The sequence below is a fragment of the Meles meles genome, chromosome 1 (assembly GCF_922984935.1).
Source record: "Meles meles chromosome 1, mMelMel3.1 paternal haplotype, whole genome shotgun sequence".
Taxonomy (NCBI): Eukaryota; Metazoa; Chordata; class Mammalia; order Carnivora; family Mustelidae; genus Meles; species Meles meles.
The window spans coordinates 209,513,762-209,541,005 of NC_060066.1; the positions used below are offsets into that span (position 1 = coordinate 209,513,762).

Here is a 27,244-nt window from a genome sequence, read left to right on the forward strand (position 1 = left end):
GAGTAAATATTCCTGGTGTGGACAGCCCCGTGACCTTGAGAAGGAGGAGCGTCGCAGGAGGGCCAAGGGCATGCAGGGGAAAGGAGACCGAGTGGTCCCGGTGCTGTTGGGGGGCCCCCTAGAATGGGGTGAGGAGGCCAAAATGTTTGGGTTTGGCCCTAACAGTCTCTTCCAAGCCTCAAGCTCGAGCGACACTTGGCTCGGGCTGGCGTGTGTGACTTTCCCGCTGGTGGACTGGGCTGGGAGCCCTTGGTGTTGCTCCCACAGAGGAGTTTCTGGCAGGTTCTCCTCTGGGCTCCATAGAGACGCGGCCCTCCCTTCCTTACGGAGATGGAAGCTAAAAGGAAAGTCAGCCTCTTGCCAAGGCCGTCTGAGCCCAGGGGCACGTGCCTTCTTCCCTAGGGGCCTCCTGAGTGGCCCCAGCCCCTCTGGGTGGCCCTCGAGATTGACAAATGAGCAGCCAGTCCGTGGGGCTGAGCGGGAGGGGGGGCGGAGAGCAGAGTCTTCCTCAGCCAGGAAGAGCAGGGCTCCGGGGCAGTGCCTGTGTGTGCTCGAGCCCGTCGCTGCTGCCCCAAAACTTTGGGTCAGTAGCTCAGAGAGAAGAGCAGACAAGGCGTTGGGGACGCTTCTGGGTGAGGAGCGCCTACTTTCTTTTTCTCCCCAGTGCCCCGATCCTTTGCAAACTCACCGAGGTCTGTGTCTCCAATTTTTAATTTGAAAGTTGATTTCTGACTCGAGAGGGAGAAAGAGAGGAAGGTCTGGGAAATGGGGGAAACCCTCTGGCTGGGAAGTGTGTCTTGGGAGCGGACCTAGATGAGTTAATATTCCGATCGAACAATTAAAAATAGAAAATGTGCCCGCGGCCCCAGCTGCTGAGGCTTTTCGGCAACTGCCACCGGGAGCTTCACGGGGCAGGTGGTGCTGGAAAGGCGTTTTTCCACAAATAGCGAATATCAGACACTACTCTGCGCCCCCCCCCCCCACCACCAACTTCCCTCCCAGGACCCAGGACAGGTGTCTAGAGGCTCCCAGCTCTCGCTGAGCTCCCCTCATGGCCTGGAGCCCGGGGTCTGTGCAGCTTCAGGGCAGCCTTCCTCCCCTGCGGGGCCCAGCCACAGCAGTGAGGTCATCGCCAGATGCCTTGCTAATTGCTTTAAGAATCTAACTTAAAATAAGATGAAAACTTATATTCCTGGGTGAGGCGTAATTTCCCATCGAATAGTAAGTTAATGGAAGGGTTATACCAGAGGGCCTGGCTCGGAGGCCGTGTGCTCATCGGATAAAGCCAAGTGGCTTGGGCAGAACAGGTCTAGAGTCGGGGTCCCCAAACCTCAGGCCAGGCCCTGCCCCCCAGCTCCTCTCACGCTTCACCATGGCCTGCTGAGCCAAGAGGACACATCCCATGCGCATTCAAGTCCCTGTCAATGCTGGGGACCGGCTTTTCAAAGCCCCCAGGTGGGAGAGGCTCGAGTCTGATGTCCCTTAGGCATGAGAAGGCTCTAGGTGGTCATTTCACCCAGGAGCACGTTTTGGGCATCAAGAGAGCATGTCTCTTGACACCCAAGAACACAGAGCTTTGGGAGCACTTTCCGGATCCCAGCATGGTGACCAGCCACCCTAGTTCGCCCAGGACCGGAAAGACCCACATCCTGTGAACACCTGAGTGTTGGAGGCCCGTGGACAGGCTGATTGACACGGCCCCTCCCTTGGGGTCCCGGAGGGCCCAAGCACCTCCTGGACTAGAATGCTCTCTGTCCAGGATGGGTGATTTACAACAGGCACCACCTAAAACCCCCAGCTGCTGCCTTTGGCGAGGCGCGTGTGAACTCAAGCGGGTATGACACACGCCTTCCCAGGCAGGACGGGGCACTGCCTCGGAGCCTCTGCTGGGCGCAGGAAGGGACTTGCCCCTGGGCACCCACCTCCACACCCCGCCCCTTTCCGCTGAGCTCTTTCCCCATGGCAAGGATGGGCACACAGGGCAGAATCATGGCAGCAGAACACCTGCAAGTTTACCTAGTGCCTACCTGCCTTCCGAGAGATTCCGAGTTCCCCACGTCTAATACCACAGTCCCCGGGAGACAGACAGGGAGTTGTCCTGTGGCTCAGAGACACGGATAGGTCAGGGAGCGGGGCAGCCTCCCATGAGGAAGAGGGTCTTACTGGAGGACCCCTCTGCTGGGCAGCCCAGTCCTGGATATCTCCCATGCTGCTGGGCCCACTGCCCCCAAACATCTCTGGGTCCCCCCAGATCCCACCCCTAACATGTGGGCACATCCTGGGCCTTCCCTGCAAAATAAAATGCACTTTTTCACACGGTTGCATTTTGAGCTTTTTGGAGGAAGCCTCCCCTCGAGGCACTCGTTACTGCCCATCTCCTGAAAAAGGGTCTCCCCTTCTGTTTGCAGGGACGGGCTGCAGGGGAGTGGGAAAACATCCTGACTTGTCTCTTTGGTGAAATGGCAATGAGCAGACTGGACCCTGGGCCCTTCAGGAGGAGAGTCTCGGGCGTTCCCCGAGGAGACAGGACTGCAAAAGCGTGTTTGTCGGATGTGTTTCTGTGCACGCAGAGACTTCGCTGGAGGGAAGATCAGCGTGTTTCCCCTGGTTCACCAGGAGACCCTTGCAGCTCAGAGAAGGGGTGCATATCACCATTGGCCTTCACGGCTTCTAGAAGCAATGGGGCCTCCTTGGGAACCAGAGCGGATAAACTTGCTGCTGTCCCTGCCTGGGATTTGAGCTCGGGGCCGTACTGAGTATGGCAGGTATAATCCTAGAGAGGACCCGTGTTGCCCACGCTGCTTTCCGAGGGAGGGCGGGAGCGGCCGGGTGCTCTGGGGCGGACTGAGCCTGCTTGAGTGGCCTCTTCCAGGCTCCTACCGCACACCTATCCCCCCACCGCCACCCCAGAGGAAGGAATTATGGGGCATTAGGACTGAGAATTCCTAGTCTAAACAACTCAGGAAAGCATGTTCCAAGAGTGAGCCAAGCCGGAACCTCAGCTGGTGTGAGCCTGGGTTGTAACTATGCGGACAGGAGCTGCGAATGTTCCGTGTCCTACGGCAGTTGCTGTTCAAGCAGACCGATTGGGGAACTCCTGCCTGTGGGGATCTGAGCAGGCCTTCCTCTGTTCATCTTCTCTCACCCCTGGAGGGGAGGGAGTGAGGCTGGGTTAGACAGAGGGGCCAGCCGGCCAGCCAGCTCTAGAAAGGCCGGTGGACAGAGCAGGAGACAGGCAGCCGAGGAACACCCAGCCCCCGCGGCCAGAGGGTACAGCCTCCTGCTCAGTCCGCATGGGCCCCTTTCCCTGGGCCTGCCTGATTGGAAGGGTCACTTTGGGGGTTCCCGGGAGGCCTTCAGATAGGTGGTGAATGGCGTGCCTCCCTGAGACCCCAGGGCAGGGCCAAGAGTCCAGAGAAGGAACCCAGGATGTTTTCTGTTTCGGGGTCCCTTGGGGGCCCAGGGGCAGATTGAGACAGGCTCCTTGCAGGGAAGGTGTTAACAAACAGCAGGTGATTAAACATGACAAGCGGTGACATTTCTGTGCAGGGTTCTCGGTCCCGGCAATGCCAAGAATGAAGCTATAAACCCTGACATTTTGTGTTATGCACTGAGAGGTTTTTAATAGACCTCTCTCTCTCCTCCCCAGTCAACTTCTCCTTCCCTCTTCTCCCCCACGTCGTAGCCACTGCCCCCACAGAAGCCTCCTGCCTCTCCATTCAGCCCGGCCTCCGGGAGCCTGGCCTCAGGGAGCCTCCAATTCCGGGGTCTCTGCTGGCCTTGGCCTCTCCCTCCCTCACCCTGGAGCTGTTGTCCTGGGCAGGGCCAGCTCTCCCAGCTCTCCCAGCTCTCCCCCTGCCACCCACAGCCCCTCCCTCCGCTTTGATCTCTCCAGGCAGCCTGCACTCCCTTCTCCTTTTTTTGGGTCCTGATCTCACAGCCTCACCCTCGGCTGTGTTTGCTGCGGCAGGTGTCTGTCCCTGTGCCCTCTTTGTGTTAATAACATTTTCAGACAGACTTGAGAGGGGCTGCAGGGAGATGGTGGGGCTGTGGATGGGATCCCCCCCACCCCATCTTTTTTCAATTTCTTTTCTCCTTTTTGGGACAGAGACAGGAGGTGGCGGAGAGCCGGGCAGCACAGTGCAAACAGTTGCTGGATTGATTCCGAAGGGGCCTGGCCGGTAACAGTTGTTCCTCTCCCAGAGAAGTGTTGGAACAACTGGGGCCTCTTTTGTTCTCGAGGCAGAGCCCTGCGGAGGGCATTTGGAGGTGAGCCTGAGGCACAAGAGGGTCAGAGACCCAAAAGCTTCAGCCTCTGTCCCATGCCAGGGAGGAGAGGTTCCTAGAGCTCCACAGGGCCTGCTTGGTACAGAAGCCCGGCCACACCCCCCCAGTCCCCGCTCTTCCCCTAATGAACTTAAGAAGCACTTAGTTTTCTGTATTCATTCAGTAAATATTTATTTGGGTCAGGCGCTCTGCTGAAACAGTAGTCCCGTCCTACGGATCCTGCAGTCTAAGGAGATAGAAGGGTCATTAAGCAAGTCATTACCAAAGCTGCACACGGAGGAGGGCGTCAGGAGAGGACAAGGCCAGGGCCCTACAGAGTGTGGTGATCTCGGAGGCCTTCCAGGAGGAAGTGAAATTTCACCTGGGATGTCAGAAGGATGCATGGATGCATAGAGGTCCGGGTGGGATTCGCCCCGAACTAAAGGAGGTTGTGGGGGCGGGGCTGCTGGTCCCTGTTCCACAGGTGCTGGCTGGCCAGCCAGGGCTGGATGGTGAATTGTGCCAGCCCGCTAGGGCCGTGCTCCTTCAAGCTCTGGCTAACTGGCCCGGGACTTGCTCTTCCAGCCACCCTCCTACCAAGTAGACCCATCTGTGCCAGGGACAGTGCTTGGAGGCAGAGCAGGAATGGGCTCAGCCCTGTTCCTGAGGGACGGAGAGTAGCCCGGAAGTCAGCAAGTGCCACGGAGGGGTGGGCTGCTCCCCATTCCTCCTGCTGATGCCTCGCGGAAGAGGGGGGCAGGAGAGAGTGTGCAGACCCGCGTCGGGGGCAGAGCTGCTGCAGGAGCCCAGGGGAGTCCAGCTGGGACTGTGGCACGAGTCCGAGTATCTGCTTACTACCCACCTCTTACCTCCTGCACCTGCTGGCCTCCGTGAGGCCCTCCTCGAACTCACAGCTGGCCTCCCTCCCGGGCCTTGCGTGGTGTGCAAAATACTCCCAGGCTGGTGTGTCTTCCCCAGGAGACCCTGAGCCCTCTGACACCTGAAACCGTGCTCCCTGCGTCCCTAGGGCCAGCGAGACCCTGGAAAGTATCTGCCTGTAGGTACTTGGGATATATTGGAGAAACTCACCTGAGCTGTGAAAGAGGAGGACGTGTGCTGACCCTTAGAAGGGAGGAGCCCGGAGACAGACCAGGAGGCCCCTGGTGTCCAGGAAGCCAGGCTCTGGGGGTCTAGGGTCAGTTTCCTCACCCGACCTGAGCTGGCCCCACACCCCAGAGTCAGTCAGCCATGGCAATGGGGCAGCCAGAAGACCCGCTGCCTAGAAGGGCCTCACAGAGCCTTTAGAGCACTTCCTTCCCTACCTTGCTCTACCTGTGCCCAGAGGTCAGACCCGGGACACCTTGCCTCCATACCTGATCCCTGAGGAGGACCAGGTTAGCTCCCGGTCCCCGTTGTTCAATGGTCCAGGGCAGATTTCAGCCGTAACTCCCCATCCCCATCCCATCCCCACACTGCCTTTTTTGCCAGATTCGGGTCCCATAATGCCACCCCTTGTCATCCACTTCTCAGAGTCCAGCCAAGACCCCAGGAAGGCCCCAGAGGGTCAGCCTTCCAGGATCTTAGGCAGACGAGAGGAAGGAGGTGTGCAGAAATGGGAGGGAAGGGGAGTCCCAGAGCCAGGACTTGGCCCCCTGCCCCTGTAGATCCGGAGCCAGGTTTTACTGTAATCCCTACATCCTGTTGCAGATCCTTAATCAGCCGGAGCCCAGGTTGGGCCGGACCCTGTGGTGACACTCAGGGCTGTAGGATGGAAAACCTGAAGTGGAGCTTCCGGAGTTGGGGTTGGGGGCTGCGAGGAGGAGGCAGGTGGAGGGGAGGAGAAGAGAGCCAGTGCAGGCACAGGATGTGGACAGAGCCCAGAGCCGCCACCCACCCGACCCAGGCTGGGGGTGGAGGAGCAGCTGTTGCAGACTGGGAACCAGGGATATGAGAGGACGAGGAGGGGCCCACACGGGGGCCCCCTGGAGAACACCAGAGTCTGTGGGGGCTGCTTGCGTGGTCTGTTAGCACCATTGAGACAGCTGGCCCTGGAGTCGCTCAGACAGTGAGCAAGGACTCCAGCCTGGAGACAGCAGGGAGGGGACCCTGAGTGCTGTGGGTTCCGGGGGTCTCCACCGACCAGGGCTTAAGTGCAAGGCAGGAAGGGCTTCTGTGCTCCCAGGAGCTTTGCTTCCTAAAGAGGCCTGAGGCAGGGGACCTAGAAGGGTCCCATGGGGGGCTTGGGCGGCCAGGGGACTAGGCTCCTCCAGGGAGCAGCAGGGGCCCCTGAGCAGGAAAGCGGGATCCCAGGATCCTCCATTCCTTCAGCCAGGAGCTGCCGGCCCCAGGGCCCTGGCCGTCCAGCCCTGCTCTTTTCCACAGTCCCTTAATGAGTCAGGGGAAGGGCTGGGGGTTTGGGGGCGTGTACCCCTCCTGGACCTCAACTCTGCCTGCGCCTCCCCCCCCCCGCCCCAAGGAGCAGTGGTGGAGTGGGATGGGGGAAATGCCCAGACCACAGCCAGCCAGGGAGCGCAGGCCAGGAGTGGGCTGGCTGGCAGCGGGCGGGCAGACGGGCGTCTGTCCTGCCAGGGGCCTAGGCTGGCTACGCAGACAGCCTCTTTTCTATATGGAAATGAAGAATTTAGGCTAATGGAGCTCAACCATCTCTAATTTTGCGATGGCAGGAGGATTTTGATTGAAAGTAATTAAGCAAGCTAGCTGTAAAATTAATTAAAGCAAAAGGGGGGGATTTTTTATTGGATTGGATAGCGATATAGCGTCTGTCAGGCGGGGGACGGATGGGGGTGACCTGAATCCTCTGCCCTCCCCCCTCCCACTCGGGACGTTTATGTCACTTTAATCTCCTTACAGCGGCTGCTGTGCATTTGTTTGAAATAATCAAGGAAATATGGTCAGAAATTGTCAGCTTTCAGATCTAATTTACCTGACGGCCCCTGCGCGAGCCGGCGCGGCCCGGGGAGTGAGCGCGCGTGAGCAGGCGGGGGAGCCTGAGTGGGCACAGAGGACACTGGGCTCTCCAGCCCCCTCCCCAGACCCAGGCCCCCTCCCAGGGCAAAGGGGGGGGGCTCCCCAGGCCTGGGGCCACCTCCCTGGGACAGGCCCCCACCCCACCCACCTGCTGCCTCCCCCTTGAGCTGTAACCAGCTTTGGGTTTAGGGCCATAGGATCAGGGAGGTGACGGTAATTCCTTACTCCAGATGGCTGACAACTGCTAAACCCCTCCACCAGGGCCACGGTTTTAAAAATACTCCTAAATTAGTCCCCTCATGTCGTTGGCAGCCTCAGCAAGGGGATTGTGGAGATGGGCTGTAGGGAGGGTGGGGACGGCTGCGTCCCCCATGGCACCCCACTGCCACCTGCTGCCGTCCCCACCTTCTCGCCCGGGGCTGCCTCTCTCACAGGCCTTTCCTCTAAATCCCAGAACGGTGTTTTCCCCTTCACAGAACAAATCGCAAGTTCTGGGGTTCTCAGTCTCTGCAAGAGGAGGGTCCCCTCCCTCGAACACACATGCTCCCACCCTGAGCCCAGGCAGGCTCCCCCTCAGATGGCCACCCCCATGTCCTGCCCCTTTTCCAGGGCGTGAGCCAGGCCACAGGATCTCCCCGTGTGCCCCTTGCAGGCCCTGCACCCTGGAAGTGTTGGTTCAGAGCTATTTGGGGTCCTTGCCCAGGTGGGCCAGTATGGGGTTGAAGCTTTTCAGCAGGGAGCCCTTGTGGGGTTTGGGGCCAGGGGGTCCTAGAGCAGTCGGTCTGCGAGGGCTGCAGAAAGTTCCCCTTTAAAGCACCAATGGGGAGCAATTTGATCTGCTGGTCACAAGAAGGGCCCAGGTGGGGAGCCTGGATTTGTCTAGTCCTCCCAAGTTAGTGATGTGGGCTTCTGACAGACGAGCCTCTCAACCTCCTGGGCCTCAGTTCCCTTCCAGTTCTAAAGTTCTGTGCAAATCTAGGGCAACCTGTGCTCTGATGGGTGCCACCCTTGGAACTCCTTGTCTAGCCAGAGCTCCTTGCCATGCCCCTGGGATAAGGGGAAAGGTGGAAGGTTCTAGAAACAGAGCATTTAGGATGAGCAGTCTGCTCCCAGTTTGCCCCACATTACAACACACCTGTTAGAAACCCACTGGCCCCACCTGCCCTCCTTCCATCAGTCCTTATCCTAACCCTGACTGTGTCTCCCGGCTCCTACCCCAGCTTTGGTGCTGGGTGACTTGGTGGGGGGCCTCCTCCAGGAGCAAGGGGGGGATCGAGCCCCTGACTTCCTTCCAGGCTGGCTCCCAAGCTGAGCAGCTGCGGGATTGGGAAGCATTGCCTGACCCTCTACTCTACCATAAGTTACTCTTCTTGGGGCAGAGTCACTCTTTTTGGAGCCCCAAAGCACTCTGCCCAGGAAAGAGGGGGGGGAGAGCCCTTCTTCTACTGGCTCTTCTCCACGTCTTCAGGGCAAAATTCTTCATGCCTAGAGCCTAGGCGGCAAGGAGGTCATTTGGGCCCAGCACTCCCCTAGATGTACCTGCGGGAACTTGGTGAGAGGCAGGGGCACAGCCCGGCACCATGGGGGCCACCCAGAGCCAGAGTCCCTGCCCTTTATGCCGGCCAGCTGCCCGGGAACTAGATCCCAGGAGACTCAGAGCTAAGAGAGCACATCTGGCCCGAGCCAGCGCCTCACCTCCACATGTGGCTGTCAGCAGCTCCCGTCCGCCCCCAAAGCTGTGATGCGGAGGAACTGGCCTGGGACGCAGTGCCAGCGACCCAGCCGGGCTGCTTTCGCGGGGCCGGGGGCCGGTCTTGGCTTGGTGCTGGCCCGGGCCACTGGGGGCAGCCACCACGGTGGAGAGAGGCTCCAGCAGAGGTCAGATGCCCAGGCAGGCCTGGACAGGTTGGTGCACTGAGGCACAGGGAGATGGAAGAGGCCAAGAGAAGGGTCAAGAGTGCCCTTGAGGGCCTCATGGTGTCCCCAAGGTTGGCCCTTTGCTCTGCCTTTGTGGGAAGAAACGCAGTTGCGGGTGCTGTACCCAAAACCGCGTTGGGAACGAATCCTGTGCGGCGAGGAGAGAGCTTTGTGCAGCGGCTTCTCTGGGAAGGACAGGCATAGGCAGTGGGCACGTAGGCGAGGTCCTCAAGACTAGCCACAGGCTCTGAGAGAGAGAGAGAGAGAGAACACCCCACAGCACAGCCCAGGACAGCCCAAGGAGTCTGGGAGAGGGATGAAGTGGGGGCATTTGGGGGCTGCCGAGTCCGAGGCCCGCCCAGCAGCACCTGGTACCCATCACCCAGCCGGCGTTTGAGAACACACGTGCGCTGTGGCCTCCAGGGGTTCCCACCCACCCTTCCTCCCTGGCCCCCACGGCTTTAGGAAAAAGCAGAACGTGCTAGCCTTGTCCAGGTGGAGCCCCTCCTCTTTCCAGGGCTCCTTCCTGGCTCTCTGCCATCCCTACGGCCAGGTGTCTGAGCTCCTCTAGGCGGAGTTTGTGCCCGGAGAACCAGAGAGGGTGAAGGATGACTGACTTGGCCTTGGTTGGACCAGACCTCTGGGGCCCGGCCCTCTGAGGCAGTTTTTGAGTGAGGACTCCCACCAGCAGGGCCCACCCTGGCCTCGATGGCCCCGGGCTTCCTCCCTTTGGGGCCCAGCGTGAGTGGGCTGATCGCCCTGCCACCGAGCTGCAGAGACCAGGGTCTCTCCCCGGAGTCTTTGCTTGTGCTTCGTAGTGGCCAGAAGCTCCCGGAGAGATCTGAGGGGTGTGCGGTGCCCCAGCCACAGGAGCCGGGAGAGCTACCTGCCCGACTGGGAGAGGAGCCCAGAGTGGCCGGGGTCCAGCCCTGGGAATCATTCTCGGCAGGGTCTGATGATGCCCACAGGGCTCCCCCAGCCAGGACCGCGCTGGAGTTGGCTGGATGTGATCAAGGCACTGGGCTCCCGGAAGTGCCCGGGGCCAAGCTGGGCTCTGGTATGGCAGAGCCTGGGCTTGGCCGTTTCCTGCCAGCGTCAGGCCTTCTCTCTCTCTCCTGCTACCGGGGTACCCACCCTGCTCCTCTGGGTCTGGGGGCGGGGGGGATGGTGACCCCCCGCACAGCTCCGCGTGAGCGTCCCGGGCCCCGCTTCCCCTCCCTCCAGTCTGGCCGAGCTTCCTTACCCCTCCGGCCTGAAGCCTCCCTGGCCCCGGCCTGGCCCCGTCCTCCGTCCCCCCTGGCTTCACAGTCGCATTTTGCTGCCAGCACAGGGCACTGAAAAACTGCTGGCACCGCCAAAAACCCTGTGTGCGCTATGACTCCCCAAACATCCCTTTATTTTTATTGTTCTGTTAATTACTGTTTAAACTTTAATAAGTCACTTCGTCAGGAGGGGGGACCTGCCGTGAGCTTTTCTGTGCAAACACGGGCCCGGGAGTGACTCGGGTGTAATATAACCCTTTATGCGATGTGGGAATGTTTAGATTGTAACAGAAACTTGTTATTTTAATGACAGTTGGGGGGGATCTGAACCCAGAAGGGGCGGAGTGTGGGCTCCCCTCCGGTCCCCACCAAGGGCTAGGGTGGCCTGGCGACAGCAGGGGTTCCCCTTGCTGCTGCCTCCAAGGACGCTGAGGGTCTCTTCCTGGACTGCCAAGGGTCAGGCCCGCCCAGAGGGAGAGATGCTTCCCAGGAGATGCTCCAGCACTTGGGTCTCAGTAGCCTGGACAGCTGAGGGCCTCAGGAGCAAAAGGGGCTTTGGGGGTTGGGAGAAGCAGGAGGACCCAGGGTTCCTAGAGCTCGGGGAGGCTGGACGCTTCTGCCCTGCCCGCGTCTGCCCCCAGGTCTGGGAAGGAGCAGCCCTCCCCGCTCCCAAGACAGGGACCCTGCCCACAGTCACTGTCCGGTAAAGGAGCAGGTCCCACGTGCTCCGTGGTGCTGTGCCAGACCGGTCACTCGATGCCATCCTTTCAAGAGCCCTGTTTCAGAGGAGGACACCGAGTTCCAGGGCAGAGACCAAACTCTGTCAGAAGTGGCAAGCTTTAAGAGGAGGACTGAGTTTCTGGTGTCAATTTGTCTGATCTGGATGCGGCCAGAGTCGCAGTGCCCAAGCGTGGGTGGTATGGGAGGGCCAGGCAATGTCCCGACAATGGCAAGGCAGGGAAAGGCTCCAGGCTCTGTGCTGGGAACCGGGACCATCCCCCTCAGCCCTGGGGTGGGGCTCCCCACTTGGGCCCCTCCTCCTGCTGGCCCACAGGGAGGAAGGGCTGCAAAGGGAAGGGGACATGGAAGTAAGGGTTGTCCCCAAGCCTGGGTGTAGGAAACGTGTCCTCTTCCTCACAAGACCTGGCTCCATCTCAGGGAGTTGGGACTCAGGCCTAGGGCAGGGGCGATGGTAGCCAGGCCGCCCCTCTTTCTCCAGTGCCCCCCACCCTCCCTACCCAGAGGTACTCCCGTCCCATCCCCCCTTCCAGAGCAGGTGATAACCTGGACAGGGAGCCTTTCTCCAGCATCTGTGAGTCTCCTGCTGGGGCCTGAGGGCATCTGGGCCTGGTTTCCTACTTTGTCTTCACTCAGTCCCTCCATCTGCCCATCCATCCATCCATGCATCCATCCACCCGTCCATCCACCCGTCCATCCATCCGTCCATCCACCCGTCCATCCATCCGTTCATCCATCCGTCCATCCATCCGTCCAGCCACAGAGCTGAGCTTCTGCTCTGTGCCAGCACTGGGTGCAGAAGGGTAGGAGCCCCATGCTTGCCCGCGGAGGCCCATGCCTGGTGGGGCCAGTGAAGGCGTGTTGGGCGAGAGCATGGCAAGGGGCTCTGCCCTCTGGTCTGCCCAGGTGTTCCCGGCCAGCCAAGGCAGAGACCCTTGCTCTCCCTCTGCTCTCTCCCTTCCCTCCACAGGCTGCCCCCACGAGGGCCCCTCCCTGACCCTCCAGTGGGCAGGGCCAGAGGTTCAGGACCCAGGCTCCCTGGAGCTGGAGGCGAGAGCCCCCCAGATGGCAGCGGCGTGGGTCACGAATCGCTGAGGTTTTCCTTTTCCGAGCAGCGCGTTTCCCTAAATTGTCTTTGACTGCGTGCATGGGTAATGAAAGTTTATGCCCTTGTTAGAAGGACAGGCGGCCAGTTCCAGTTAGAACTGGGGCTGTCTCCCTGCCAGCCCCCCCCCAGCCCCCCTCCCCAGCAGGAGAGGGAGCAGGAGGAGCGCAAGCGTGAGTGTGTGTGTGTGTGTGTGCATGCGTGTCCCCGCGTGTGTGTACACACATACCCCCCCCCCCGCCCCACACCCTGGTGGATAAGAAGGCTGTTAGGGGAAGGGAGAGGGGACAGGGAAAAAAGAAAAAAAAAATTTCCATATTTGTGTAAGTTGCTTTAAAAGCATTTTATCATGTCATAAAAAAGGGAAAGTACTCTCAGAAATTGATCCTCTCCGCCAGCCCATTGGACAGAAGGACGTTGGGATGTTAATGGCCATCCTGCTCCAGGGTGGCTTATTAAAAAATTTATACATAAATGCTTAAAATTGCATAAATTATTTAAAAAAAACCAACAAAGTAAGCAATTTGAATTCCCTCTTTTCCTCCCCTTCGCTTGGTCCCCCTTCTGCGACCCCCCTTTTCCGGGCCCTCGGCGTGGTCCTTCCGTTCCCGGGGGCCCCCCACCCCCCTCCTCGGGGATCCCCTCCTGCTCCTTCCACTTCCCACCGCACCCCCAGCACCGTCCGCCCTGCCCTCCTCCGGGCTTTCCCAGCCTCACCCACAAATTAACGGAACAGCCGGCCCACCACCAGACACTCACATGCACACGCACTAATAAAAACACCACTAATAATGGCCCAAATCGCGAAATTAAATATTAAGGCCAGAAGAGGCGGACGTGGAGCTGAGCGCTGCCACCGTAGCCGAACTTGGAGCTGATGAGTGTGTCTCTCACAGGCGTGGAATGTCACCCACACATCCCGGAGACTGGAGTGGGGAGTTTTATGATGGTTTTTCATTGATTTGTTTCCCCAGCGCAGCTGCCGACCTCTATTGAGGGACAAACATAATCAGCACTGACGCAAATTAGATGGTTATTCGTTTTGAAAATTGACAGAAAAACAATAAAAAAGATGAAATGCTCCCAAATCAATAGATATAATGAAATTCAAATAATCCGAGAGATGAGGTCTCCATGGCAACTGATAATGTGGAAAAGAAAACAATTTAATAAAGGACAGACACACTTTGAAAACAGATTGGGCCCAGGGAGGGGGGCGGGCTGGCGGGCGGAGGGCTGGAGCGGGCTGGCGAGTGAAGGATCACTGTCCGTCCCAAGGACACCCGCCATAATTAAGCGAGGCTTTCGGCCCCAGAAAGTGCAGATTCAGGTTTTAATACACAAAATTATTTCAGGAGCAGTGAATCGGAAAGTCGTTTGTAATGACCTTCCTGAGAGGCCCGGGCGCGGGGCATGTTGGAGGCTGGGCGGCCGGGCCGGCTGAGTTATGGCATATTTGTGTTTTTATAGTGCGGAGGGGAGGGGGCAGGGGGGAGGGGGGGAGAAGGTTAAACAGTATTTACAGCTCAGTTGTTTTCAGAGAGGAAAGAGAAATAGAGTTCACAGGAGATGCTGCGGGCAGGCGGGCGGGTGAGCTGGGAGGCCTCCAGGGCCAGGTGGGAGAGGAGGGTCCCGGGTGGGCCGTCCCCCCTCAGGCCGCCTTGTCTGGCCTTGGGGATCCACAGAGGAGGCCCAGGAGGTCCCCCCCACTCCGCTGCCTGCTGTGGCCCAGCCGTTGGGTCCTTCCAGGTCTGGGGCCTCTCGGGGTGATGGCCGTGGGGGCCTGTGTCCAATCGACGTGCACATCCAGCCACACCTAGGGGAGGAAAAAGGTGGGGCGTCCCTGTAGACAGGTGGCTCCGGCCACTCTCCTAGCCTTGGCACCCTCCGAGGCAGCTGGTCACTCCTTCAGATGGTGCCACCCTGTGTCGGGGGCGTGCCCGGCCTCGGGCGTGGCTGGCAAAGACCCCGGACCATGGTGAGCCCCAGCCTCCCTGCTGTTTATGTTGGGCACGGAAAAGGGGAACGCTCAGCCCTTTGGGTTTGCAGAGGCAGGGGCCACAGAGAGCGGAGGGGACCAAGCAGTGCCCCTCCCCAGCCCTCCAGAGCCACTTCCCCCAGCAGGGCAGCTCCAGCAGTGAACGCCGGGCCTTGGGGGTCCCACGGAGGCTCCCTGCCGTCGGGCTCTGACTCCTCGTTCGGCTGCAGGAGGCTCGTTTGTGCTCTGTTATCGTGACCACACGCGGCACGGCCAGTTTCCGGGCCGCTCTGCGCGTGCATGTGTGATTTCTAACATGATTGTACAAATATGGAGCCGCCCGAGTGTGCGTGCGCGTGCACGGTGCGTGTGTGGGCCTTGCGCGCGCCCGTGTGTGTGTGTGTGCGTGCGTGTGTGTTTTAAATCTCCCCTGGGTGGTAGCTCTTTTTTTCTCCCCTTCCTGTTTGGCTGTGACCTGGGGGAGATTGATAGCCAGCCCGCGCGGTGGATGCTAACAGTTGCCCTGATTTATAGAGTTACTTACGCTAAGTGAGGCCACTTAGACGCGTCTGGATAGTAAACCTTTTAACTGGACTAAAAAATCATAATAAATAAATAAACAAAGGGGGGCAAGTAGGGCCCGGTGGCCGGGGCCCCCCCAGTTCCCGTCTTAACGCTGCTGGGGACCAGCAGGCCTGGCTGAGAGCCCTGGGGAGCGGTGGCTACTGCTCCCGCCCGCAAAAGCAGGACGGCCCTTCTGTTCCAAGCTGGGGGTGCACTCTGGCCCGAGAGAGGAGGACACCCTCTCCTAGGGGACAGGTGCTGCTTGGGGGAGGGGGTCACAGCCGGAGAAGATAGAAGATAGGGGAGTGAACTGGGCTGGCACTGGGAGCGAGGAGAGAGGTGGGAGGGGTGGTCAGGGAGCTTGGGGGGAGCAGGGAATGGGACACCTGTCCCTGCGGGATCTTCTGGCTCCCCAGGCTCACTGCCCCTGTGGCACCTGGACCTTCCACCACAGCAGTCGTGCTTGTAATGACGTGAACGTCTGCCCCCTTGTCTAAATTTGGGCTGGCTGTGGTGGCAGGAACCAGGACAGTCTTTCTTGCTCACGTCGTGTCCAGAGGATTAAGCCCAGAGCCTGGCCTATAGAAGGAACTCAGAGGGGTTGTTGAACAAACATAGATGCATTCCCCCCGCCCCCGCCCCAAAACTGGGGCCTGTGGCCCATCAAGTTCAAGTTCTTAGGGATGACAGGGCAGAGACTCCAACATTACCACCACCCAGACTGGGAGGCTGTGGGAGCGGTGTGTGGGGTGTTAGACCATGACCGCGGACATCCGAGCCCCGTGGGAGTCCAGTTCCAGCACTGACCTGGGGCAGGGTACCATGGGCAGTTACCAATCTCACCAGTCTCTGCTTCCTCGTCTGGAAATGGGGACAGTTCAAAAGCCTCATGGGGGGAGGCATCCACTGAAGCGACACTGTGAAGTGCCCGGTGTGGTATCTGGCATCGGCCAGGCATTCAGAGCCGGTCAGCTGCCCTGTCCCTCCGGGCTGTGGGACAGGGCAGCCACCAGTGGCCTGGCGGTGCCCGTGGCCCCTGAGCTGCCTGGCCATGGACAGGTGGGCCCTGGAGCATCCGCACCCCAGGGGACGGGTGCCCGGGCCCTGCCTCCCCACCCCTGATATACAGCGGGCATTAGGCTGCCCAAAGGGGACACTGCATCCTTAGGAAGAAATATGTCCTCATTTTTCTTAAACACCGTTTCCACTGAGTGAAATGTTTAGAAGGGACGCACAGGGAGAACTTTATTTCCTACCAGGGAGTTCAAAGCCACCAGGCAGAGCCCATAAAGCACCCGGAGCCTGGTAGCTGACAGGCCGCCCGGCCCCGAAACACATTACTCACAAGTGTGCAGGGTGGGGGGGTGCGCTGCCAGGCCTGCCCAGCCCCCAGGGACCGCCCCCCGCCCCCACCCACAGCAGGACAGGCAACTTGGAGACCCAGGCCGTGGGCACCGGGTACTGGAACTTCTCATCCCCTTGAGCATGGGCTGCGCAGATCAGGGAAGGGCCTGGCCCCAACCTGGCCAGGGGGTGGAGCTGTCCCAGCCACCCCCAACCCCTTAGTCCCCTGAGATGAGGGCCCAGGGGCCCAGGTGCAGCTTTGGGAGCCCCCCTGTCTCCCCCGTAACTGGCAGGAGCCCTGGCCTCCTCAGCCTTTGGAGGGAGGGATGAGATTCCTGCCGTAACAGGCCTTCTCCCGAGGCCCTCCCGTCATTTGATTTCTGAAGCTGGCTGATTTGAATATTTATAAATATCAGTAAATTATTTATTGTAGCAATCTGCTGCACCATTTTACCCATTGCAGTTAACACTTTAGGGGGCTCTGTGTTATGGGAACCGGGAGTGGGAGTGAGGAGGAGACGGGGCAGAGAGGCCCAGGACTTCCTACAGCCCACCCAGGAGCCCGAACTGGGGAGGGGGTGGCAGTTCTCGCACCGTGCTGATCCTGGGAGCCTTTGTGACCCCAGGCTCTGGGGTGTCTGCGCGGCTCCGGGATCAGTTGCCTCTTCCATCAAATGGGATGATGGCAGTCCCTGCTTGGCTGGGTCATCGTGAGGCATAGGGTGAGATAGTACCCAGAAATGTGTGTCCGATTTCTGCCCCGCCTGCCTGCCGCCAGGATCTGCTCAGCTCAGAGAGGAAAGCGGCTTGCAGGTGGGCTGGTGGAGTCTGGAGCCCTGGGAGGGAAGGGTCAGACTCTGGGAGCTGATGGGAGGGTGGTGCTGTTTTTGCTGAGTGGGCTGCCTGTCCCCCACCAGGCCCCCCAGCCTCTCTGCTCTCCCCTCTCTCTTCTGCGCCGGGTGAGGTTTCCAGGTCTTGGGATCTCGTGCCTAGATGCGCATCACACCTGCTTGCCTGTCCCCGCCGGAGCTCAGCAGCCTTCTCCCAGGTCCTTGCTTGCCACAACTCTCCCACCTTATAGCCCCGTGGCCCTGTCTCGCGGAGAAAGACCGCCCAGGGTCCTGAGCTAGCAAGGGGGAGAACCAGGCTATGTCCTGGAGCCGTGCCACCTTCTGAGGCTCACCCCACAGAGCCAGAGCCACCAAGGCCAAGGGCGAGAGTCTGGGAGAGCCGCTGGGCTTGCTACCTGTGTGCAGGTCCTGGTCGCCCCTTCCCCCGGGCCTGACTGGGCCCACCTGAGCTGCCTCGCCCCTTGCCTCCTTTCTGGAGCCCGGCCCTGAGTAAGCAGGGCAGGAGTCCCCTTGCCTTCCCACCCTCTGGCTGAAGCCTGCCTCCTGGGCAGTATTGTTCCCAGAGGAAGTGTCCAGTGTAAATAGAGCAGCGGGCAGGCTGGTGGCGGGAAGGAGATGAAAGGGGCAGTGACAGGGCCGGGGACGGATGGCTTCCTCCCATTGAGGCCTGGCCACGGCGTTTATATTTTAGGGAAGAAAGTCGGGGGAATGTTTACATGGACAGGAGCCTGGGGTCAGACCACGAGGGGGGTAGTCTGTATGTCCCAGGGCCCTGTGGGAGGGGGAGGGAGAAGGGCTCCACAGAGTGGGCCGGAAGGCAGACGGATGGGCAGGCAACTTGGACCTTAGCTCTTTCATACTCCCTACCGCTGCCCTAGCCTCTGCCTCCCGCCCTGCTCCCCCGGCCCACACGCCTTCTCTTCTCCGCCTCTACCCCTGGGGCCAGGAGTAGAGTCAGAGGGAGGGCAACATCTGGAAGGCAGGTGGGCTGGGTCAGAGCAGCAGCTGGAGGGCAGGTGTGGGGGGGTGTGGGCGGAGCAAAGGGGCCTGCGGGCTGGGGGCGGGCCCTGGGTGCACAGCTGCCTTGCAGCTGGTGGGGGCCCAGGAGGGACGGAGCCAGGCACAGGGCCGAGACCAGGGGAGGGTGGGCCCAAGTGCCAGGAGGCTCCAGGATGGGTGGGAGCCCAGGGAAGGGGGAGTCACCAGCGGCAAGTGCAGCCCTGGGAGCTTCTGCTTCCCTCTTCCTTGGGATAAATATTTATAGATCCATTTGCTGTCTGCCATATACACTTGGCTGCTTACCTCCTGGTAAAAATAGAGCAGGCACCCCTGCTCCCCCCCTTCCCCTCCCCACCAGGGCAGAGGACCGAGGGGGCCAGGTGAGGCCCGCTGCCTATGGGTCTGCTGGAGGAAACCTGGTGTGGTGTGGCCTGGCAGCCAGCCCAGCAGTTAGGTGGGACGGTGTGAACAGGGGACCCATCGCTGCACTTTGAGGAGGAGCCCACATCAATGCTTGGAGACTTGGGTGTGGGCAGCACAGACTTGGAGATCTGGGTGAACTTCAGTAGAGTGGGCCCCTGGCCTGGGCAAGCATGGGGTCCGGCAGAGCCAGGACCCCAGGACTGGGAGCGGAGCAGAGCCTTCTCTGGCCGGGTGCTGCCTGGACTGGGCTAGGTCGCCAGGCCCCTGGGCTTAGTGAGGCCATGTGCACCAGCGGCCAGCTTCAGGGCAGCTCTGGGGCTGCTGGGCATTGTATGAGCACCGGTGCACACAAGCCCAGTCTCCTCGGACAGGGTCCCTGGGGAGGCCCAGCTGTGGTCATCCCATCTGAGCATGCCTCTCGGGGGCCTTCCAGGTGTGGGGGTTTTGACCCATTATAGGGGAGCCCCTTCTGCCCACGGCCTGGGGAGTAGAGCCCCTGCCCGCCCTCAGCCTTTTGACCACTGTGGGTGGAGACTCAGACAAGCCCACGCAAGGGGGTCCCACCACTGAGAGACTCCAGCAGGGCCCCCCGTGCCCAAAGCCGGTTTGGGCTGAACCTGTGTGTGGGGCCCACCACGGGATCTGGCCCACAGCAGGAGCTGACTAAATGGACGGATGGAAGGGCGGAGGACAGACAGACAGGCACGCAAGCAGGCATATGTGTGTCCACACTTGGCCCTCGTGGCAGGTCGCAGGCTGTGTGGTGAGGGGACTTGCTGGGCGCTGGACCCCCACCCGGGCCCTGGGCGCCCCCGCTCAGCCGCCGTGACAGGGGCGGCAGCACCTCGGACAGCCTTCGTTCGAGCTCCCGTCTTGTGCAGCAATTCCGCCCTGCGCCTGCAGCCTTCGGGCTCCCTGCTGGCAATCTGAGGAAGCCAACCTCTTCCAGCTGTGGCTTCTCCAGGCTGGGCTGTGGGCTTCCCGGAATCAGCCAGGCCTTCGAGGGCTGCGGGAGCTGGCCGAGGCCGAGCAGGCAGAGTGAGATCCCCAGACAGGGATGAGCCGTTCTCGGAGCGGCTGTGAGGAGCTTTGTCCTGAAGTGGCCCTCACTGCGGCTTGGGGAAGGGAAATGGCCAGAGAATTCGAGCGGGTCTGTGAAGGGGAGGGGTGGGAGGAAAAACAGAGGCCTTTGGAGGGTCCTGGGTAGCCAGGGACGAAGGAAGAGCTATCGGAGCTCTCCAGTGAGCAGAGGTAGGGGTCCGGGAGGGCCCAGGGTCCGGGAGGGCCCAGGGCCCAGGTCTGCTGAAGGGCGGCCGGGGATGGGATGCTCAGGTAGGCAAGGGTGCCGGCCCCTTGCGGCTGCGACAGGGAAGCAGGAGGCTGGTGCGGGCTGCTCCCGGGCTCTCAGCTGCCTCCTCCCCGCGTGGCAGAGGCTCACAAGTAGGCCGCTGTCACTTGCCAGTGCTCCCCAGTGACCAGCCCCTCAGCCAGCGTGCGTGCCTCAGTACCCTTGAGCGTCCAAGGACACATTGTCTCCTCTATCTGGGGTCGTGTCTGGCCTGCCTCTCAGGAGAGGAACTGAGGGCCGAACAGGTGTAGGAAATGCTTCCAGAAACCAGGTGCTGAAGAAAGCCTGCCCTTGGTGTTTGAAGATCATCCATGTGTATGCTCGTTTACAAACAAGCTCTCCCTGAACCACCCAGTCCAGGCCCACCCAGTGCCCAGCTCTGGGGATGGAGCGCTGGGGGAGCAGGGCCCCTAGAGTTCAGGGTCTGGGGAGGGGCCCGAAGCCCCACCATCCAGGCTCAGGGCAGTGCAAGGAAGGCAGGATTGGGAAGACCTAGGGCCTGGGGGCTGCCGGGGGTTGGGGGGCCGAGCCTGGCATGTGCCCACCTCTGACCTCTCCGTCTGTCCGCAGCTGAAGGCACCCGGTGCACCGACCCGCCCGCAGGCAAGCCCGCGATGGCGGCCAAGCGCAAAGGCGGCCTGAAGCTCAACGCCATCTGCGCCAAGCTGAGCCGCCAGGTGGTGGTGGAGAAGGGGGCGGAGGCGGGGCCCCAGGCCGAGGGCAGCCCGCTGCGGCCGCGGGACAGAGAGGCCGGCGTGGCCCGGGGCGCCCGCAGCGAGGAAGACAAGAGGCGGGCGGTGATCGAGAAGTGGGTCAATGGCGAGTACAGCGAGGAGCCGGCGCCCGCGCCCAGCCTGGGGAGGATCGGCCGCGAGGGCCTGGAGCTGCCCCCTGAGGGCGTCTACATGGTGCAGCCCCAGGGCTGCAGCGACGAGGAGGACCACGGCGAAGAGCCCTCCAAGGATGGCAGTGGCCTGGCAGAGGAGAAGGAATCTAGCGGGGCAGCCTCCAAGGACGACAGCAGCCCCAGAGCCAAGCAGGCTTCAGGTAGGCGTCTGAGCCCCGGACAGACAGACGGACGGATAGATGGATGGCATGACCCTGGAGGGGAAGGAGTCGGGGGTCTGTAGACCCTGCCCGCTTCCCCCACGCATGCTCCCCTTATGGGTACCTCATTCTGCCCCACCAGTTCTCCTGATATGGGGGCCCGGGGCCAAAGTAGTGGCAAGAACAGGGGAGAATTTTTCGGGGTGGGAGGGAAGCTTCCCGGCTGGGGGCCGCCGTGAGCACAGACAGTCTGATAGCTGCAGGGACGCGGGACGGAGGACAGACAGTGGGGCTGTCTCTCCACACCTGCATCAGAGGAATCTGCTGGGTGGGGGCAGGGCTGCTCAGCTCCGGGATGGGCCTGCTGTCCCACCCTGCCCTGCCCTCTCCTGGAGGGCTTCCCCTCACCAAGGACACTGGCTGTCCCCGGCAGGACCTCTCAGGGGTGAGGCCCAGGGAGCAGGACGGCCCCACCCGGTCCAGCCCGAATGTCCCATTACACCCACCTGCCTGGGACCCGCTCCTCTGGCTGACCTCTTTCCCCGCCCGTGAGACGGCTAAGGCCTGGCTTTGCGGCCGTCTCCTTGTCCTTACGACTTGGAGCGGCCGGAGAGCTCCTTCCCCTCCAGGGAGGGAGGGCCGGTGGTTTCGGGTGGAGGGCCCCTGGTCCCCACCGCCAGGACGGAACCCCAGGTCTGGGGTCTTTTCTCCAGCTCCCAGTCTCCTCCTCAGGCCTGTGCTTGGCGCCCCGAGCCTCCCCTGCCTGCTCCCCGATCCCCTTCCCCCTGCAGCGAGGGGCGCATCTCCTCCCTGCGCGGGGAGCCCTGCGCAGCCACATAATTATGCATATAAGATATAAACAGAGCTGTTTAATTATCCTTCGCCACATCAGTGACAGAGTAATTAACAAACATTGCAAGATCAATGAGGAAAAGTGTGACCTTCCGTTTCCTCTGATAGGAAAAGCCCTTGCCGTTCCCAGACACAAGGTGATTGTGCTGAGCCAGAGGAGAGGGAGGGACAGGGACAGGGCTGCCGTCCTGTCAGGGCCCCAGCCCCTCCCAGGACCAGCTCTGTCCTGACTTCTGCCTTGTCTCACTGCAAGTGGAGAGCTGGGACCGTAGGAGGCAGGGCCGGAGCTGCCAGTGGCCCCATGATCCAGGCAGGCATCATTCCTCGGTTAGAGGTCCCGAGGGACTGTAGTCTGACACCTGGGGCAGCCTGCTCAGCCTGGGGGACCAGAGAGAACCAGCTGGAGCCCTAGCCACCGACCGGGGCTGGGGCGGGCCACCTTCCCTGGGCCTGGGGGCTCAGGAATGCAGGCCTCGGGGCTGCCCTAGACCCTCACCAGGCCCCCTCCCTCCACGAAGCTGCCTGCCCTTCAAAGCCTTCTGTCTCTCTGCCATATATAGTGAGGTATCAGCTGCGTCCTGCTATTTTTAGCCCCTTTCCCTGGTCCCTGAACCACAGAATCTAGCAGCCAGAGCCCACTCCTCCCAGGCTAGGCTCCCCACCCCACATAGCCTGAGGTCAGGACAGTGGCCCACTGGCCACCCTGTCCAAGGAACAGCCACCTGTTGGCTCCTGGAGTCACTCTGCCCACCCTGGGGGTCAGGTGCTGCCTGTGACTGTCCTTCTCACACGGACCTGATAGGCGTGAGCCCCCATAATTGGTCACCCTGCTGGGGTCCTGGGCCACCTCTTTTGTAGCCACGCCTTCCCCGGCTGTCCCAGTGTCCTCCTGCTGAGTATGCCCGGCCTTGCTGGTTCAGATGAGCATGGAGAGAACGTGTGTGTCCCTGAGGCGGGTGTGGGCCTCCCCATTCTAGGTGCACCTTCCCCTGATTCGGGCACAGCACGTAGTAGGTGCGGAGTGAGTTTCTGCACGGGATGAGCAGGTCTGGGCATGCCTGGAAGCCACACGTCTGCTGTGGTGAAAGGTCGTGTGTGCACGGAGGTGGGTCCCCACAGGAAAAACCCCGGCAGAATAGGATCGGCTTGCCTCCGCCACCAGGAGACTCGTCCTAGGGAGATGCGTGCAGGATTTGGGGTGGTTTGTATCCGCGCGTGTGTGTGTGTGTCTGTAGAGCTGGGCAGGTAGCTGGGGACGTACGTGTGTGTGTGCACGTGTGTTTGTTCACGCCACTGTGGAGAAGTTGCCCTGCACTGGGCACGGGGCCCCCAGACGCGCTGCAGTGAGCGCTGCTAGGGCTAGCAGGGCCAGCCTCTCGGGCCGGACTCTCCTCAGCAGGACCACCCTCACACGCGAGCGGTGGGTTGACAGGGGAGGTGCATAGGACTCCCCCCGTCATCAGTCTTCCCTGGGGCAAGGAGCCCTGAGTGAATCTGAGTAAATACCTCAGCCGGGCCCCTGCCCCCCTCCGCCCTGCTGTCTGGGACCCTCATTCACCTGGGGGCCGTTGCGGAGCCAAGAGACCCGCTCCTGGGGAGGCTTGGGGCAAGCTGTCCACCTCCCAGGGATGAGGGGCTGTATGTCCACTCGTGGAGGGCCAGGGAGAGTCCCCCAGGTGGGCTCAGCCAGTCCCATCCCATCCCTGTCCCCAGTGGCTCCTTCAGCTCCGGGGGTCCCTCCTGACTGCCCAGCCGCCACCCCACATCCCTACCTGTCCCCAGCCCCTGCGTCACCCCACCCCGAGGAGGCAGGTTGGGATCCGGCCTTACTTCCAGTAAAGTGACTTCTCTTTCATATTAGGCCAAGGCAAGAGAGAGGAGACATTTATGAAACTTTGTTTAATGTACTGAAAAGCCATCGGCCAGAACATTTAGGAAATTGATTTTCCTGGCATTGATGAACTCGTTTTATTTTACCCCGGTATTAATTACTTTTTTTTTAAACAAATTAATTTAAGAGTCGTAAAACCTAACAAGTGAGCCAAATGTCCATAGATCATGTCGTGCTCCGCCCCCTCCCCACGCCAGCCTCCTCCCTCTGTGGGTGGGGGCTTGTGGGGAGGGGGCGCCCCCCAGCCCTCGGCCACCCTGCTCCCTCCCAGAGGTGACTAGGCTCTCCCTGTGCTACAGGAGAGGCCTCCTCGCTCCGGGACTACGCGGCTTCCACCATGACTGAATTCCTCGGCATGTTCGGCTACGATGACCAGAACACGAGGGACGAGCTGGCCAGGAAGATCAGCTTCGAGAAGCTACAGGCGGGCTCCACCCCCGAGGTGGCCTCCTCCTCCGTGCTGCCTGCTTCCGAGGACGCCCTCAGCAAGCGGGCGCGCTTCTCCAAATACGAGGAGTACATCCGCAAGCTCAAGGCCGGCGAGCAGCTCTCCTGGCCGGCCCACAGCACCAAGGCCGAGGAGCGGGCGGGCAAGGAGGGGGCGGGGCCCCTGCCTGGCCTGCGGCTGCCCAGCAGCACGGCCCACCTGGAGACCAAGGCTACCATCCTGCCCCTGCCGTCACACAGCAGCGTCCCCATGCAGGGCCTGGTGGCCCGCGCCTCCAAGTACGACTTCTTCATCCAAAAACTGAAGACAGGCGACAACCTGCGGCCCCAGAATGGAAGCACTTACAAGAAGCCATCCAAGTACGACCTGGAGAACGTCAAATACCTCCATCTCTTCAAGCCTGGGGAGGGCAGCCCCGATATGGGCGGGGCCATTGCCTTCAAGACGGGCAAGGTGGGACGCCCCTCCAAGTACGACGTCCGGGCCATCCAGAAGCCGGGCCCCGCCAAGGTCCCACCCACCCCCAGCCTGGCCCCTGCGCCCCTCCCCAGTGTGCCCAGTGCTCCCAGCGCCCCTGGGCCAGGGCCTGAGCCACCTGCCTCCCTGCCCTTCAACACTCCTGAGTACCTGAAGTCGACCTTCTCCAAAACAGACTCCATCACCACGGGAACCGTCTCCACTGTCAAGTAAGGCACCCCTGTCCTGAGCTCGGGACTAGAGTCGCCGGGAAGGCCACTCTCTGCCTCAGAAGGCCAGCCTTGGGCACACACCCACTCATACCTCAACGAACGTATCCACCACACCCAGATTCTCATACGCAGGCTTGCACACATGTGTGCACACGCATGCACACTTACATACACACACGTAATCGCTCATGCTCGGTTTATGGGCCAGACATCTCGCGGTGGGCACACTTGCTCTTGCATGTGCTCGTCCGCCAGCACGCACACCGGGGAATTCTGTGACCCCCTGTGACAGGCTTTCTCTGCCTCGGATGCAGCCTCACAGTTGGCTGGGGAAGTCCCAGTCCGGGTTAGGGGTTCTGGGCTCCAAGCTGGTGACCTTGGCTCCCAGGCTCGAAGCCTAGGTCCCAGGGAAGGCAGGAGTCTGGGGTGGGGGAGAACCCACTCTTTGCTAACGCCCAGGCCATGGCAAACTGCTCCCTGGATCAGTTGTGTGGGCCAGAGACACCCTCCCCCATGCCGCTGTCCCCCTGGAGACAGACCCCAACCTGGGAGTGATCTAGGGAGCTGCCCGCTGGCCTGGGAGGGGGGCTTCTGACCAGCTCACCACACTTTCTCGGCACTGCTCTCGCCCCTTCCCCTGGGGTCTTCCCAGCATCCTCCTGACTCCCAGTGTACAAGAGGGGCCAGGCCCCCGCCTCCAAGGCTTCCTCCCCAGCTGGACTCCAGGTCGGGCCCACCACTGAGGTGGAGCCCTCCAGCCGGCCAGCTTGGGTGGCCCTGTCTTTGCCACAGTTGGGCCTCTTGAACCTGAGCCAGGGTTCTGCCAAAAGCGCTTTTCAGTCCCACCTTGAGGGCCTCAGAACACGACAGAGCAAGAGAGGGAAGGGTCGGGGCCCCAGGGCAGGGAGCTGCCCCCCTAGATGCTCCTGGGGCATGAGGCTACCCCCGTCCGCTAATCAGCTGTGCCCTGTGTGTCTCTTGCCAGGAACGGATTGCCCACAGATAAACCAGCTGTCACCGAAGATGTAAACATTTACCAGAAATATATTGCCAGGTAGGCCCCTGGGGAGGAGACGGCCACGGAGAGAAGGGGGTGGTGCCAGGAGCGCCTGGGGACTGCGGGACCGTAGGTCCATCTTGGCCAGTGCCAAGGTGCCTGCTGCCTGCCCACTCTTGTGCGCTGCTGCCCTCGAATTCCCCTGAGGGACTCCGCCCCATCTCAGAGCCGCGGCCCCTTAATGTGTTCTGGGCTGCATGTCCTCAAGCCCTAGGCAGTGCCACAGTGTCCGAAGGCCACAAGGGAGCCCAGAGCCCCGCAATCGCTTGCAGAGTCTTGGGTGGGATGCAGACCAGCGCCGAACCCTTGGGGATGAGAAGGGGTATGGGCGATGGTCCTCCCTGACCTGGCCTCAGTGTGGTCCCTGAGCCAGGCCTCAGCGCCTGACTCCAGACCCGCTCCTGTACATTTCTGAGGCAGTGGGATGGGCAGGTCGAGAACCTTCACCTCGACAGATTTCCCCCAAACCAGGTCTCTCACTGCCAGCTGCCGATGGGGCAGCACATGGCGGGGGCTCTCCCCAGCCTCCATCTTTCTGCTGATCTGCCCGCTTCTTCCCACCCCTCTCTGTCTTTTCAGCTTCGCTCCATTCTCTCTATTATTATTATTATCATTATTATTAGGGCCTCAGCAGATGGCCCTTTTGGCAGCTTCAGCGTAAATGTGTATTTGCGAGCCGTTCTCTCCGTACGAGGGGGTCTCCAGCTCTGTCCTGCCGGCTGAGACCCGTCCCCTCCCCTGCTGTCATCACGGGCTCTCCCCCAGAGCGGCCTCCCCAGGGTAGCCGGCGTCTTCGGGGCCTGGAGAAGGCACGGGGTTTCCCGGGAGGCAGGCCACAGCCGGGCAGCACGGGGCTCCCGGCTGCCGGGTTGGCTGGAGCGTAGCCTCCCTGCCGCAGGGCGCCGAACAGATGCTGTACTTTAAAAATTCATAACCCTGGGCTGTTTCAAGTGTCAGGAAAGCCTAGGAAAGAGAGAGGCTTTAACACCTCTCGGCAGCCGGGCCTTCCCAGTCTGTATCTGCCGCACCTAGCTGAGCCCTGGGTGGGGGGCCAGCGGTGGCCCCGCAGGAACGGTAGTCAGGCCACCATGGGGGTCCCTGCCCTCACTGCCTCACCCCATCCCACGCCATCCTATCCCGGCCTCTTCCTCTGTCTCTGCTCTGACTTTTGGCCTGCCCTGGCTTCTTCCTTCCCACCTTGGTGCTAGGCTTGTGTGCCTCCCTGGGCCCTCATCCCCAGGGTAGGGGGCAAAGGTCTGCTGTTCAGTGGCTCTGGGATTCACAACAGGTGCGGTCACGCCCCCTGGCTTTTTTAGGCCCCTGCCCTTTCGCCCCTACAGATGACCTCTGCCTCCCACCCCTGCACCCCAACACAGGGTCTCTGAACCCCAGCAGCACTTCCCTGAGGTGTAGGCACGGATTTTCTCAGCTTCTCGGGCCGAGAGCCTGGGTGGTGTCCTCCCTGGGGCTGCTGGCC

General features: G+C 61.1%; 1 protein-coding gene across 3 annotated transcripts in view; it reads left to right on the forward strand.

Moving 5' to 3' along the window:
* The window catches only part of CASZ1 (castor zinc finger 1), a 143,621-nt gene that overhangs the window by 99,137 nt on the left and 17,240 nt on the right, over nucleotides 1–27,244 (forward strand). For all 3 annotated transcript variants that reach the window (XM_045984290.1, XM_045984371.1, XM_045984206.1), the window contains 3 exons: nucleotides 20,354–20,830; nucleotides 23,873–24,707; nucleotides 25,696–25,764. In XM_045984290.1, the coding sequence (XP_045840246.1) occupies nucleotides 20,354–20,830; nucleotides 23,873–24,707; nucleotides 25,696–25,764 (1,381 nt within the window). The remainder of the gene's footprint in view (nucleotides 1–20,353; nucleotides 20,831–23,872; nucleotides 24,708–25,695; nucleotides 25,765–27,244) is intronic.